This window comes from Anabrus simplex, chromosome 3 (genome assembly GCF_040414725.1).
Source record: "Anabrus simplex isolate iqAnaSimp1 chromosome 3, ASM4041472v1, whole genome shotgun sequence".
NCBI classification, from domain to species: Eukaryota; Metazoa; Arthropoda; class Insecta; order Orthoptera; family Tettigoniidae; genus Anabrus; species Anabrus simplex.
Window position 1 is genome coordinate 328,482,612 of NC_090267.1, and position 15,775 is coordinate 328,498,386.

The following is a 15,775-nucleotide window of genomic DNA, read 5'->3' on the forward strand; positions in this document are numbered from 1 at the left end:
AGACCAAGTTGGTGTCACAAATAGGAGTTACAGTTCATACTTGTTGTTTGAATTTATTTATTTATTTATTTATTTATTTATTTATTTATTTATTTATTTATTTATTTATTTATTTATTTATTTATTTATCTCAGCCGGTCTGAGTGGCTCAGACAGTTGAGGCACTGACCTTCTGACCCCAACTTGGCAGGTTTGATTCTGACTCAGTCCGGTGGTATTTGAAGGTGCTTAAATACATCAGCCTTGTGTCGGTAAATTTACTGGCGCATAAAAGAACTCCTGCGGGACTAAATTTCAGCACCTCGGCGTCTCCAAAAAAACCTCTTAAAATAGTTGCTGAAATGTATAGCAAATAACATTTATTATTATTATTATTTATCTATCTATCTATTTGAGATGAAGGTCTGTCAGAGTGTCCTGCAAAGTTCATAGTGGGCACTTGACGGCAATATGTTTATCTGTCTGTAACTGCTCGCCACATTTGCAGTTAATGAGGTCGCCCATCCCCAGCTGGTGAGTGTAGCTCCACGTCTCCCTGTTAACAAAAGATATGAATATTCTGTGATCAAATTTTAAATCCATATTTAAACAATATTTTTCTCTCTATATGTGGAACGTTAAGTATGTTTTATAGGCTTCAGTCTGTTGAACTTGTTTTGTGGTTATAAATGGCATTTTTATGTTTTTGTGCAGTCATAACAAATGTTACTTGATTCTTTTGGGCATGTTTTCAGCCAGGTTTGTCTCAGAAGTCAAAATATGCATTATGAGTACTGGTTTACAAGATCTGCTTGTAAATTTGGAAATTTTGCTTTCCATTATGCTGTATAGGACACCGTAAATGTATGCACTGCACTTTGGCTTTTGTAATTTTGGTACTTTGACTTTTTTGTCATTCTTCCCTTTAGTTGTGCACACATTGAATGTAAGTTTCATTTGTCGCAAAATGCATTGCTGACAAGGACAGGCATTACATAATCCAACATTTCAGAAAATCTCTTCACTTCAGATAACATGGGAATGAGGTGCAAGCTAAACAGTTCAGTTCAGCAGGAACCATATTCAATTATAGGTATGTAAATTGGCACTATTTGCTTATAAAGTTTCGGGGAAGAAATGACTTGAAAATGCAGACATTTTCAGGTAGATAAAGGTTTACTTCTTGAAGGGCAAAATAGTACTGGTTCTGAAGGGCAAAATAAGTTTAGAGGAGGGGTACCTTTAATAGAATATATTATTTTCCAGTGCAAAATATATTTTGAGCAAGCAGCGTTCATCGATTTTTGGGCGCTTTTTATCGGTTTCAATTTGTAACATTGATATATCACTGTGATCTGTTGGAAATGAACTAAACTTTGCAAAGTGACAGCTTTACACAACTGAATGGTTCAGTAATGGACACTGGACAGGGCAATGCTACACTCGAGTTTTTAATACAGCAAATGAGTGTACAGTCATGATAAACTAAGGATAGTTATATATTAAACAGAGTAATTGTGTGAAGTTTTCTGAAAGCATGCCATTTATGCAAAACTACAGAGAAATAACTGGGAAAAATATTGCCTGAAACAAATAAAGAAGACCCTAACAATATTCTGATCCACAGTGTAGATGATCCTTCAAAAAGAATCACTCAAAAAGTGACTAAACAATTTGAATATCTTTTCAGTTTTTCTTCACTTGGCAATATTCACGTTTAAATGCTAGCATTCTCATGACTACTACATTCAGAATTAATCCCACTACAGCAACACATCAAACAGTGGTGCTATAGTTCCTTGACTTTATCAAAGTTCTTCCATTGCCTAGTGGTATTGTCTTCTTACCAAACTGCCATGGTTTGAATCTGGCCAATGCATGTGGGGTTCATATTCCACTTAAAACTGGATGTCCCATGGCCATGTTATTAGTCTTTATTTACATTATTATTCCACCAGACTTTATTGATTTCATCTCCGTCCAGCTGTTGCAATTCATCTGGTTCTTTGTTGACATTTTTTCATTCCTTTGCTTTTCCTATTTTCTGTTTCTTTCCTCCTTCCTTTCCATTTTTTTTAAAATATTATAATGACGTGTGTTGCAATTAACATAATAAAAATAAAAGTGCAATCTTTGCTTTAAGGGATGTACATTTAATTTGGTTCAGCTTAGGAGAAATAGCACTTATTAATTACCTGTGTGTAAAAGATCATATTTAGGAACATTTTTAAATTCTGTTCTTTTCATTTTCCTTTATCTTCAGTTATCCCCATTCCTGCATGATGAGGTGTGATTGTCTTCTTACCAAGCTCACCATGGATTGAATCCTGGCCAATGCATGAAGGATTTCTGAAATGGTAATGCACGTCCCACATAAAACTGTACATCCCATGGCTAGACACACCTGTTTTTTTGCAAAGTGCAAAATTGCAAAAGTTGGCAAAATTTTACACATTTAGCTGAATATGCAAAACTATTTACCTTTAAAGCAAAATCGTGAAATAATCAACAAAATTATGTGGAATCACTTTTTGATCCTAGAAGCATAATGAAATGTGATTTAGAAAATGATGAAGTCTCCCACCTAATGAAGCTAATGCCTATCCTACGAGAACTTTTAATGTTGGAACCATGCATAGTGTTTAGGGATCTAGTTGGTAGTTCATGTAGAGCAGGTAAAGATATTGATGTGATTGCCATTTTTCTTTCCCTGAAATCAGAACATGGGCATTCTGTGGAAGCTGCAGTGAATGTTTTATGGATCCCACTTTACAAAGGAATTTTATGGAATTGGTATTGGATGAATCACAGTCAGTAAATTTGAAATTGTGAGGTCATTTTCAATGTGTTGTAAAATAATGTGTGACAAGAGAACAGCTCTGACTCCTAGTAATGTGGAACTCATTATTTCTCTGTCTTTTTCAGACTGCTGTATAAAGTATATATGTACGCTAGGCCCTACTTGTTAAAGTGACAGGATAATTTTTTTTACGAACATCCTTCCTTTCATACACACTGGCAGAAAACAAAATCCCAATACCAAGAAGACATTAGTTTAGAGGAATGCAATTTAGGCTAAGCAATTGTCTAGGTAACATATTTATTTGATTCAATTTTGTAGGTCACTGGTTCAAGTATGCGCGATAAGATGTGTGACATGGTGGTATATTAATAATCTCTGTAGTCACCATGATTTTGAATGCAAGCATGCGAACATGCTTGCATTGTGTCATACAGGTGCCATATATATTTTGTTAGGCCTATCTAATTATTTCTCATTCTTAATTAATAATTTATATGATGTATTGCTTCTGATACAAATAAATAAATAAATAAATAAATAAATAAATAAATAAATAAATAAATAAATAAATAAAATGTTATTTTATGGGATGGAGTTCCACGCCTCTTGCAGATGATCAGTCAAATCAGCAATGTTTAATGTTGGCATTGAATGACGCTGAATTTGTCGTCCCATATGTGCTCAATGGATGAAAGATCTGGTGATCTTGCAGGCCAAGGCAACTGGTTGACACTCTGTAGAGGATGTTGGGTGACAGCAGCAGTATGAGGACAAGTGTCATCCTGTTGAAAAACACTCCCTTGAACACTGCGAATGAATGACAGCACAATCGGTTGAATCACCAGTCTGATGTACAAATCTGCTGTCAAACGTCTTGGGATAACAATGAAAGGACTCCTGCTGTCAGAGGAAATAACTCCCCAGACCATAATTCCTGGTTCAGTGTGTTGACGCCACAGACAGCTTGGTTCTTACGCTCACCTGGCCTCCTCCTTACCAACCTACGGCCATCGCTGGCACAAAGACAGAAATGCCTCTCATCTAAGAACACAACAGATCTCCACTCCACCCTCCAACGAGCTCTAGCTTGACACCACTGAAGTCGCAGATGCCAGTGATTCAGAGTCAGCGGCATGAATGCTACTGGCTCAGAGCTGTCTCTCAAGTAATCGATTTGTTAGAGTTTGCTGTATCACTTTGATGCCAACTGAAGCGCATATGGCTGCTGCAGATGCAGTACAGTCCACCACAGCTATGCGGCAAATACGGTCGTCTTTCCTCTCTGTGGTGGTCCATGTGCGGCCGTACCCGGGTCTTCTTGAGATCATGCCTTCCCGTTACCGTTGTTGCCAACACCGATACAGTGTGGATACATCCCTGCCAAGTCTTTCTGCAATATTACAGAAAGAACATCCACCTTCTTGTAGCCCTATTACGAATACATGGCCTCGTTCAAACTCGGTGAGCTGTTGATACTGCCTTCTTCGTCTCCTTAAAGGCATATTTGACTCATGCACACCTCACAGCGTCAACACTGGATAGTGACTAATGCTCATGAAGTGGACAGTGTATATTTATAAAGTGCCAGTATCCAGTATTTGGGAGATAGTAGGTTCGAACCCCACTGTCGGCAGCCCTGAAGATGGTTTTCCGTGGTGTCCCATTTTCACACCAGGCAAATGCTGGGGCTGTACCTTAATTAAGGCCACGGCCGCTTCCTTCCCACTCCTAGCCCTTCCCTGTCCCATCATCGCCGTAGACCTATCTGTGTCGGTGCGACGTAAAACAAATAGCAAAAAATATATATATTTAAAGTGAACTTGCTTTGCAAGGTCATAGTGGCACTACTAGCACAACTCTTTGTTGACTAGCGTGCAAATTTGAATAGATGTCATCTTTCAGATGTGTAAATATGCCTCCCGAATTTTGTTTATCTAGCATAACTCCTTCTTGGAGTTGGGATTTCATTTTCTTTCATTGTATGTAATGTGCGTTTTCAGTATTTCAAAATCAAAATCTCTTTATTTGCAAATGAGGTGTCTACCTCGGTGGCAAATGGTACACTAAAATACATTATTGTCAAGCACTAAATATTAAATTAACAAGAGAAGAAAATTTTCCTATAATACAATATTATACAATTTACGCTAACAATGTTTTCTATTAAACACACAGCTCATCCTTAATAAATTTATATTGCTTACAAAATTCTACTTGCAATATCTCCTGTACTATCTACAAATATAGTCAACTGATATACAGTATGTGGAATTACTTCAAATGATACTATACAACTGGTATAAGATTAATATTTACATTGCATTTATTTATTTACTTTTTTTTTTTAACCCGTTCTGGATCATAAGTAGCATAACGACCTGCTGCGTCTTAACCAGAGCCCCTTTTGCCACCACTTTTCAGAGTTCCTGAAGGGCCTTCACAGCTACCGTAGCGGTCCCAGGGCCCTCGAAGTCCCCACTGTACTTCACCCCTACAGGCAGTCCCCTACTTTGGCTGTCTAAACTCCTTAGACCAGGGGATGGAATTAATTTATTCACACACATGTTTTTATTTACAATAACCTGCACTGGTCGAATGCCCTCTAACACTTCTTTTATTTTCTCTGTTGCTGTTTATTCTCTTCTTGAATATCTGTACAGATTTTGGAAAAGGATCAAACACTACCCCTGGTAAACTGTTCCATTCCTTCACACCCTTCCCAATGAATGAAAATTTACCCCAATCGCTTCTGCTAAAATTCCTTCTAATTTTATATTTGTGGTCAGTCCTGCCAATATAATTATTTTCCAACTGAAGCCTCTCACGGATATCTCCCCATGCTTCTCCTGTATAGGCTCTATATAATCCTATAAGTCTAGTTTTCTCCCTTCTCTTACTTAAAGTTTCCCACCCAAGTTCCTTTAACATTTCTGATACACTACTCTTTCTCCAGAAATCCCCTGTTACAAATCTTGCTGCTTTCCTCTGCACACTATCTATTTCTTTTATTAGGTATTCTTGGTGAGGATCCCAAACACTGTTTGCATATTCCAATAATGGACGAACCATACTCAAGTAACTTTTTTCTTTTAATTCTTTGTTGCATCCTTTAAGTAGCCTCATTGTGACATGTAACGATCTGTATGCTTTTCCAACAATGTCATTAATATGACCCTTCCAGTGCAAATTACTTTCAAATCTCACACCTAAGTATTTGCACTTGCCATCTTTTGAGATAACTACCTCATCCAAAGTATATTCAAATTCAGTTTTAAAGCTCCTGTTTGTAAAAGTTGTAACAGTTGAATTGCCTCCATTAACCTTCATATTATTTTCTTCAACCCATTGTTGGATACTTTCAAGGTCCGTTTGTAATTCTGAACAATCCTCAATGTTATTTATTTCCCTATAAACAATTATGTCATCTGCATACAATCTTATTTTTGATGTTATATTGTTCCCTAAATCATTTACGTATATTAAGAAAAGTAACGGACCGATTATACTACCCTGTGCAATTCCCTTCCAAACTTTCTCTTCCTGAGATACATTATTTCCTACTTTGACTTTCTGAACCCTTGAATTTAGAAATGTTTTTATCCAACGTGTAACCCTTACGTCCAATCCAATTCCCTCCAATTTCTTTAATAATATTCCATGTTCCACTCTATCAAAGGCTTTGGAAAGATCTATGGCTATGCAATCTAACTGACCTCCAGAATCCAATTGATCTGATATGTCCTGCTGAAATCCTACCAGTTGTGCCTCACAAGAAAATTTCTTTCTAAATCCATACTGGCTCCTCATGAACCAATTTTTATCATCACATATCCTTCTGATGTACTTTGATATTAAACTCTCCAGTATTTTACAAACTATACTGGTCAGGCGGATTGGTCTGTAGTTCTCTGGTTTCCTTTTATCACCCTTTCCTTTATAAATTGGTATTATTATAGATTCCTTCCATTCCTTTGGTATTACACTATTATTTATGACATAGTCAAAGAGAAATTTTAAATAAGGCACTATGTACCACCCCATTGTCTTTAATACCTCCCCAGTAATTTGATCACTTCCTGCTGCTTTTCCTTGCTGAAGCAGTTGGATTTCTCTGAAAATATCTTCATTTGTGAATGAGAAGCTTCTTGTTTCCCTCTGTCTCTCTTCCTCTCTATCTTCTGTTTCGGTTTCCAACTCTTGACAATCATCTATTGAATCTCTAAATTCCCTACTAAAGAGGTTTGCTTTCTCAGTATCTGTTAAATAGTGTTCACCCCCTTCTCTCACCATTGTAGGAATTTGGATTCCTTTTCCTTTTTGATTCCTGATATATGAATACAGCTTTTTCCATTTCCCTTTGTGGTCATTACCCTCTTGAAGTATGCCATTCATATAATTCTCTTTTGCTTCCTTTTTCACTCTATTCAGTTCCCTCATTAGCTGTTTTCTAGTTTCTCTACTCTCCTTACCCTCTTTGATTTTCCTGTTTACTATTCTACATTTTCTTTTTAATTTTCTTATTTCCCTTGTATAATAAACAGGGTCTGAGGTCATTTTACCCTTCTTAACAGGTATAAATCTCTTCTCTCCTTCCCAAATGATTCCTTTAAATTTAGCCCAAAGTGTATCCACGTTACTCCCTTCACTTATCCAACAACTGAATTGTGATTTAAGGTAAGTCCCAAATTCATCAACTTTAGTTTTTCTGTACAATTTCTTGTCTTGTGTCACCCTCTTATTAAGCCTTTTTGGTACGAGTCCTACATCCATTATTTCAGCCTTATGGTCTCCTATTCCTTCAATTACCTCAGTTTTATCAACAATTTCCCATGGTTTAACCAAGAATACATCTAGTAAGTTATTGAGACGTGTCGGTTCTTGTAGTACTTGTGTAAATCCTCCCTCCCAAATTAACTTATTTGCCAGTTTCTGTTCATGGGCTTCACTTGCAGCTCCATTCCATTCAACTTCAGGCAAATTTAGATCTCCCCCAATTATTACCATATCATTATTATTGTTTATATGAGTATAATCTATTATTTTCTCAAAGATTTCCATGTCTCTTTCCTCTCTTCCAGGCATGTATGTTCCTATAATTCCCACCTCCTTCATATTATGACAAACTAATTTTATCCCTAATATTTCATCCCTTTCATCGGTAAACAATTCATGTGAACAGTAAGTTTCCTTCACCAGAATAAACAGCCCCCCTCCCTTTTTATCTCCTCAGTCTCTACGATAGACTGTGTACCCTTCCGAAAATACTTCTCTATTACCCACCCCTTCTTTCAACCACGATTCCACTCCTATCACCACATCAGTCTCATCAGGTTCCATCAATGTACCGAATTTTAATTGTTTATTTACTACACTTTGACAGTTTACCAAGAGCAATCTCAGACCCCCTTCCTCCCTAAAACTTGACTGTTGCAATTGGGTAACTTGAAATTCCTTACTATCCTGAGTTTCTTTTTCTAGTTGACTGAGCCAGCTTGAAGTACAGCTGGCTCTTTCTACTAGTTTTCCTGGTCAGTATTATAACTCAAGGGAGTTGCCTGTTTTACAGTACATATCTTAAGATTAATAAAATCTAGAACAATATTTGCTTTTGTTTACCTGAATTGTTCAGATGGAGGCCATGTTTTGTATAACAGTATCTCTCAAAACTGCTGCATTCAATAACGTGAATATTCCGAAAATGTTTATAAATTTTAACAATATCTGTATTGACCTTGTCCACTTCATTGTTCACACACGAGTCTCTACTCAAATCATGCCTGTGGGGCACGTTCACTGCAAAGACGTTAGTGTGGGTCAGATTCCCTAGTGTATGTTTAAGTTGTGATCTTACATTCTTGGCGTCGTCGTGAGCTACGTTGTTCGTCCCACCGATGATAAGCACTGCATCGCCGCTCCCGAAGTTCCTAGTTGCTGCTTCTACGTTTTCCAGAACACTGCTGAACACTCATGTTTCTTGTACATATGTAAAAATGAAATACTTTGTTTTGTTGCAAATATGCTATCAGCTACCTTTTGGTTGAGCTTGTTTTTCTGAAATGTGGAAATAAAATTTAGTAAAATTATTGATGAAAGAAAATAACAATTATACTGACGTAACTTTTGAAATGACAAGTTGTGATCACAATATTAACAGTAACATAAAACTACAAGCTTGATTTTATTATTACCTGTCTTAATTGATAATCTACATATAAAATAAGAGTTTTGTCTGTACATTGCTCAGAATGTAAAAAGAATGGTATTTTTGTATTGGTCATGTCCACAGTAACAAGGAAGTAAGTATATGCATGTATGCATGTATATATGTATGGGCATCATGAGAAAATGGCTGAAGATAATTTAATGAAAATTGGTACGTTAAGTTGGGGAATCATGCACTACAATCTAGGCTATAAATAATTGTATTCACGCTAAGTGAAATGGTAGTTTAGGGGAAGGCCTTTAATTTAATTCTCAAATATCTATGTTATTAGTAGGGCCCGGATTTAAAAAAATGCATGTGCGCATATGCAAATGCATATTTTGAACGTTAGCGCATATATAGTTATATTTTTCTCTTATGTGTGATCGATTATTTAAGATTTTTGAAAGAAATGAACATACATACATACATTATCATTATAGACTGTTATGCCTTTCAGCGTTCAGTCTGCAAGCCTCTGAGAATTTACTAAACGTCGCCACAATCCTCGATTTGCAACTAGTGTTGTGGCCTCATTAATTCTATACCTCTTATCTTTAAATCGTTAGAAACAGAGTCTAACCATCGTCGTCTTGGTCTCCCTCTACTTCTCTTACCCTCCATAACAGAGTCCATTATTCTCCTAGGTAACCTATCTTCCTCCATTCGCCTCACATGACCCCACCACCGAAGCCGGTTTATGCGTACAGCTTCATCCATCGAGTTTATTCCTAAATTAGCCTTTATCTCCTCATTCTGAGTTCCCTCTTGCCATTGTTTCCACCTGTTTGTACCAGCAATCATTCCTGCTACTTTCATGTCTGTTACTTCTAACTTATGAATAAGATATCCTGAGTCCACCCAGCTTTCGCTCCCGTAAAGCAAAGTTGGTCTGAAAACAGACCGATGTAAAGATAGTTTCGTCTGGGAGCTGACTTCCTTCTTACAGAATACTGCTGATCGCAACTGCGAGCTCACTGCATTAGCTTTACTACACCTTGATTCAATCTCACTTACTATATTACCATCCTGGGAAAACACACAACCTAAATACTTGAAATTATCGACCTGTTCTAGCTTTGTATCACCAATCTGACATTCAATTTTGTTGAATTTCTTACCTACTGACATCAATTTAGTCTTCGAGAGGCTAATTTGCATACCATACTCATTGCACCTATTTTCAAGTTCCAAGATGTTAGACTGCAGGCTTTCAGCACAGTCTGCCATTAAGACCAAGTCGTCAGCATAGGCCAGACTGCTTACTACATTTCCACCTAACTGAATCCCTCCCTGCCATTTTATACCTTTCAGCATATGATCCATGTAAACTACAAACAGCAAAGGTGAAAGATTACAGCCTTGTCTAACTCCTGTAAGTACCCTGAACCAAGAACTCATTCTACCATCAATTCTCACTGAAGCCCAATTGTCAACATAAATGCCTTCGATTGATTTTAATAATCTTCCTTTAATTCCATAGTCCCCCAGTATAGCGAACATCTTTTCCCTCGGTACCCTGTCATATGCTTTCTCTAGATCTACGAAACATAAACACAACTGCCTATTCCTCTCATAGCATTTTTCAATTACCTGGCGCATACTGAAAATCTGATCCTGACAGCCTCTCTGTGGTCTGAAACCACACTGGTTTTCATCCAACTTCCTCTCAACGACTGATCGCACCCTCCCTTCCAAGATGCCAGTGAATACTTTGCCTGGTATACTAATCAATGAGATACCTCGATAGTTATTGCAATCCTTCCTGTTCCCTTGCTTATAGATAGGTGCAATTACTGCTTTTGTCCTATCTGAAGGTACCTTACCAACACTCCACGCTAATTTTACTACTCTATGAAGCCACTTCATCCCTGCCTTCCCACTATATTTCACCATTTCAGGTCTGATTTCATCTATTCCTGCTGCCTTATGACAATGGAGTTTATTTACCATCCTTTCCACTTCCTCAAGCATAATTTCACCAACATCATTTTCCTCCTCCCCATGAGCTTGGCTGTTTGCAACACCACCATGATGATTTCCTTTTACATTGAGATGATGATCAAAATATTCCCTCCACCTCTCCGTTGATTCCCTGGGATCTATTATGAGTTCACCTGAATTACTCAAAACACTGTTCATTTCCTTTTTCCCTCTCTTCCTAAGATTCTTTATTACTGTCCAGAAAGGTTTCCCTGGTGCTTGACCTAGCCTTTCCAGGTTATTACCAAAATCTTTCCATGACTTCTTTTTGGATTCAACAACTATTTGTTTCTCTCTGTTTCTTTCATCTACGTACCAATCCCTGTCTGCCTCGGCCCTTGTTTGGAGCCATTTCTGATAAGCCTTCTTTTTACGTTTACAGGCTGCTCTCACTTCATCATTCCACCAAGATGTTCGCCTTTTGCCATCTTTACACACAGTTGTTCCTAGGCATTCCCTTGCTGTTTCTACTACAGCATCCCTGTATGCCACCCATTCTCTTTCTATATCCTGAACCTGCTTACTGTCTACTGTTCGAAACTTCTCACTAATCATATCCATGTACTTCTGTTTAATTTCCTCGTCCTGGAGATTTTCTACCCTTATTCGTTTGCAGACAGATTTCACTTTCTCTACCCTAGGCCTAGAGATACTTAGTTCACTACAGATCAGATAGTGGTCTGTATCATCGAAAAATCCCCGAAAAACTCGTACATTCCTAAAAGATTTCCTGAAATCAAAGTCTGTTAAGATATAGTCTATTATGGATCTGGTACCCCTAGCCTCCCATGTGTAGCGGTGAATAGCCTTATGCTTGAAGAATGTATTCGTAACAGCTAAACCCATACTAGCACAGAAGTCCAGCAAACGCTTCCCATTCCCATTAGCTTCCATATCTTCCCCACATTTACCAATCACCCTTTCGTATCCTTCAGTTCTATTCCCAACTCTCGCATTGAAATCGCCCATTAGCACTATTCTATCCTTGCTGTTGACCCTGACCACGATGTCACTCAATGCTTCATAAAACTTGTCAACTTCATCCTCATCTGCACCTTCACATGGTGAATACACGGACACAATTCTTGTCCTAATTCCTCCCACTGACAAATCTACCCACATCATTCGCTCATTTACGTGCCTAACCGAAACTATGTTGCGTGCAATGGTATTCCTGATAAAGAGCCCTACCCCAGACTCCGCCCTTCCCTTTCTAACACCCGTCAAGTACACTTTATAATCTCCTATCTCTTCCTCCTTATCTCCCCTTACCCGAATATCACTTACTCCTAGCACATCCAGATGCATCCTCTTTGCTGACTCCGCCAGTTCTACCTTCTTTCTTCCATAAGCCCCATTAATATTGATAGCTCCCCATCGAATTCCATTTCGTTCGCCAAGTTGTTTCCAAGGAGTCCCTCGTCTGTCAAATGGGAGTGGGACTCCATTACTCCCATAGGTCCGAGGCTTGCTTAAAGTGTTCTGAGCTCGGTAAATTCATGAAGCAGGATGCTGCCCTACTTGCACATAGTCCAAGTGAGGATCTCTCCTCTAACGGGTTATGGACCACCGGTGAATTGTATAGTCCTAGCCGCCTGAGCACAAGGAGGGCCACGACTCAGAATATGTCCGAGATGCCCACTCCCATTCCATAGCAACTGGTATCCCGACTCTCAGGACCACTTACTAGGCCACTAGCCGTTGCCCATGGTTCACGAACTAGCACGTGACTACAGTAATCCACAAACATGAACCAAGAAATGAAAAATATAATTAATTCTACATATGTTTTATACATACCTTGGCGACACTAGAAACCTTCCCTGATCAAGGACAGTGCTTTCAATGTAGGAGACAGATAATGACCCTTTTTACAACAGGTATGTCTTTCTTTCTGACATTTCTTGATGATGATGATGCTTGTTGTTTAAAGCGGCCTAATATCTAAGGTCATCGGCCCTTCTGATATTTCAATCCATAAGCAACTACGTAAGTAGTATCAGGCAGTCTTTGCCAGAAGAATGTTGCAAGCAATCAGTTCCAGTGTACAAGTATTGCCTAGTTACGTCTGGCGACGTAGGATGATCATTTTCAGCGTGTAAATTAATTCTGTCCGACAACAGAAAGTCTTTGACCCCTGAAAACATTGAAAAACTATTGATAACCTACTGCCATGCATCATTTTACAAGGAATGAAACCTGTTTATCAATTTAATACTGAGTTAAAATTAAATAATGCGTTCGTTAAGTGCTTTTTTATTTATTTTAATGCATAGTTTCAATATTTTTAGTGCATATGAATCCGGGCCGTAGTTATTAGTGGTCTTATCGATAAATACTACATAACTAAAGTTATATAGAATTAAATTTCTGTTCATTTATGTCAAATACATTTTTTACTGTACCAGCTATTATAACAGAGATATTCATGAATTTTTGTTTTTGTTACTAAGTCCAAATCAGTGCCAAACCATGAGAAAATGGATGAACGGTATTAAAGAAAATCGGTGTGTAAAGTCAGTGAATAAAGCACTATAGTCTAGGCTGTAAATAATGTTAGTCATACTGGACAAAATGGTAGTTTAGGGAAAGGTGCCTAAAATTTAATTTTTAAATACCTATGTTATTGGTCCTATCACAAAGTACTACATAACAAAAGTTATAGAGAATACAATTTCTGATCATTTATGTCTTATACAGTTTTCCTGTACCGACTATGATAGTAGAATTCACAAATTTAGACTTTTGTTTAGTCCATAATAATGCCGAGCATTGCTAACATGGAAATATTGTTCAATCATGTTAACCAGTGATAGTTTTTGTCATGATTGTCTCAAAGTGTGGAAGTGCATGGTCATCAGTCCATATCGACAAGAAAAATCGTTAAGATGATTATAAAAAATGAGAAAGATGTGGTAAAGGAACGATTGCTTGAAGAAGAGAGAGTCATGAAAGAAGGAAGGAAGGATTCCCTTAACAGTAGATGCCTCAATATAACAGAGTAGGAAGAAAACTAAATGTGAAGGCCTATAATATCGAGAGCTCATAAAACTGATCAACAATGCATTGACTATTGTTGTGATGTGATTTGTCTCTTCTGCCACTTGTCTCTGATAGATGGGATTACTGTTGCACCCTGAGTAAAACAGCATGCTTGATTATTGGCGGAAAGTAGCTGGGGAGTTGGATAACTTTGCACTGATTGTCCCGCCAATGGCGGGTACTACAGCTAGTATAGCCTACACTGAAGTGCCCTTCTGTAAATGTAAATGCTGCAGTGGTGTACTGCTTAATGTACAGGGCTGGCCATAACCTTTGCATGGGTGTCCAATATTTAAGCAGAACACATTTGGCAAATATAATTATTTGTCTTTTTTTTTTTTTTACACACAGTCAGTAATGTTCGTTCTCCCTATTTCAATGCTTTTTTCTAGGACAAGTTTAATGACCCTCAGTGATTTAATAAGCACTGTAAATTGAAAATTTGTCTTGGAACTTGTTTACCTCATTTTGTGTGTCACACTCGTATAATATTTTGGAGTGCTTGTTCCTCAAAGTTTCTATTCTTGTTATCCAGCTGGTGAAGTCAGTAAAGTTGGGCACTTCATGTCTCCAATACAGTGGCAAACACATGTTGAACTACTACAGAGCTTCAGTGATGCAGCTGTGGATGCAGCTGATAAGAAAAAGGAAGTGACAGTGCCGGGTTATGCATCTGCTATCATAACTGCTGGTAACAGTGCCATCACTCTTGGTTGCCCTACTGTGCTCGACATTCCAGAAGATTCCTTTCCTGTAACAAATTTGAGCAGACTTGCTCGTGAAGAAGTCTTACAAAGAAGCAGTCTGAACCTGACCCACAGCTCCTCAAGTAAGGAAGATGATGCTTCATGTCTTCCAAGTAGTTCAAATCAGGAAGTTAGAAGCCATCCTCCTGGACTTCCTGAAGAACAGAGAAGTAGTGAGTCATTTGCAAGTTGTGTTCAAGAAATCGAGAACTTTACCCCTGACCAAGAGACGACACTAGCAGGAGGTGAACCAGGTTTCGGTGAAGACACCTCAAGAAAAGACTTGTGTAATGCAAGGAGAAACGGAGAGCAGACTCGAGACGATACTCCTGTGCCTCACCTACCTTCACCACGGTAAGGATGAACCTCTTCTTATTTAAGACGTGTTAATATAATTATGTACAAAGTGCTACCCAGAATTTCCAAGAATTTACTTGTAAAATCATGAATACTTACCAAAATGAACCCCATGGCACAAAAAACCTAATGGGTCCTGGCCTACCATAACAGCTGCTCAGCCTGAAGGACTGCAAATTGGCTGTTAATGTTGGATGTCTATGTCACCATTTGACTGTCATATAGTTCATCAATTGTAATCATACAGGTTGAGTGGACCTCGAAGTGAATACTTACCGTATAATCCCAAATACCACCTGCCACCAAATAAGACCTGCACACCTGAATTTCTAATGACAAAATCTGGAAAAATGTTTACTAATTATTTTTAAAAATTTACGTTAAATGTCACAAAGTTGCTGATTTAAAACACTTTACAACTAATGAAAGCACTAAAAACACCACACCAGTATCCAGTATTCGGGAGATAGTAGGTTCGAACCCCACCGTCGGCAGCCTTGAAGATGGTTTTCCGTGGTTTCCCATTTTCTCACCAGGCAAAAGGCCACGGCTGCTTCTTTCCCACTCCCAGCCATTTCCTCTCCCATCGTCGCCATAAGACCTATCTGTGTCAGTGCGACGTTAAGCAACTAGCAAAAAAAAAAAAAAAAAAAAAAAAAACAC

General features: G+C 38.1%; 1 protein-coding gene across 1 annotated transcript in view; it reads left to right on the forward strand.

The window, feature by feature from the left end:
* Window positions 1–15,775, forward strand: part of Hcs (holocarboxylase synthetase-like protein) — a 307,518-nt gene that overhangs the window by 118,683 nt on the left and 173,060 nt on the right. Inside the window, exons 7-9 of the mRNA XM_068226846.1 lie at window positions 3,395–3,438; window positions 7,641–7,656; window positions 14,563–15,109. Coding sequence (XP_068082947.1) covers window positions 3,395–3,438; window positions 7,641–7,656; window positions 14,563–15,109 — 607 coding nt within the window. The remainder of the gene's footprint in view (window positions 1–3,394; window positions 3,439–7,640; window positions 7,657–14,562; window positions 15,110–15,775) is intronic.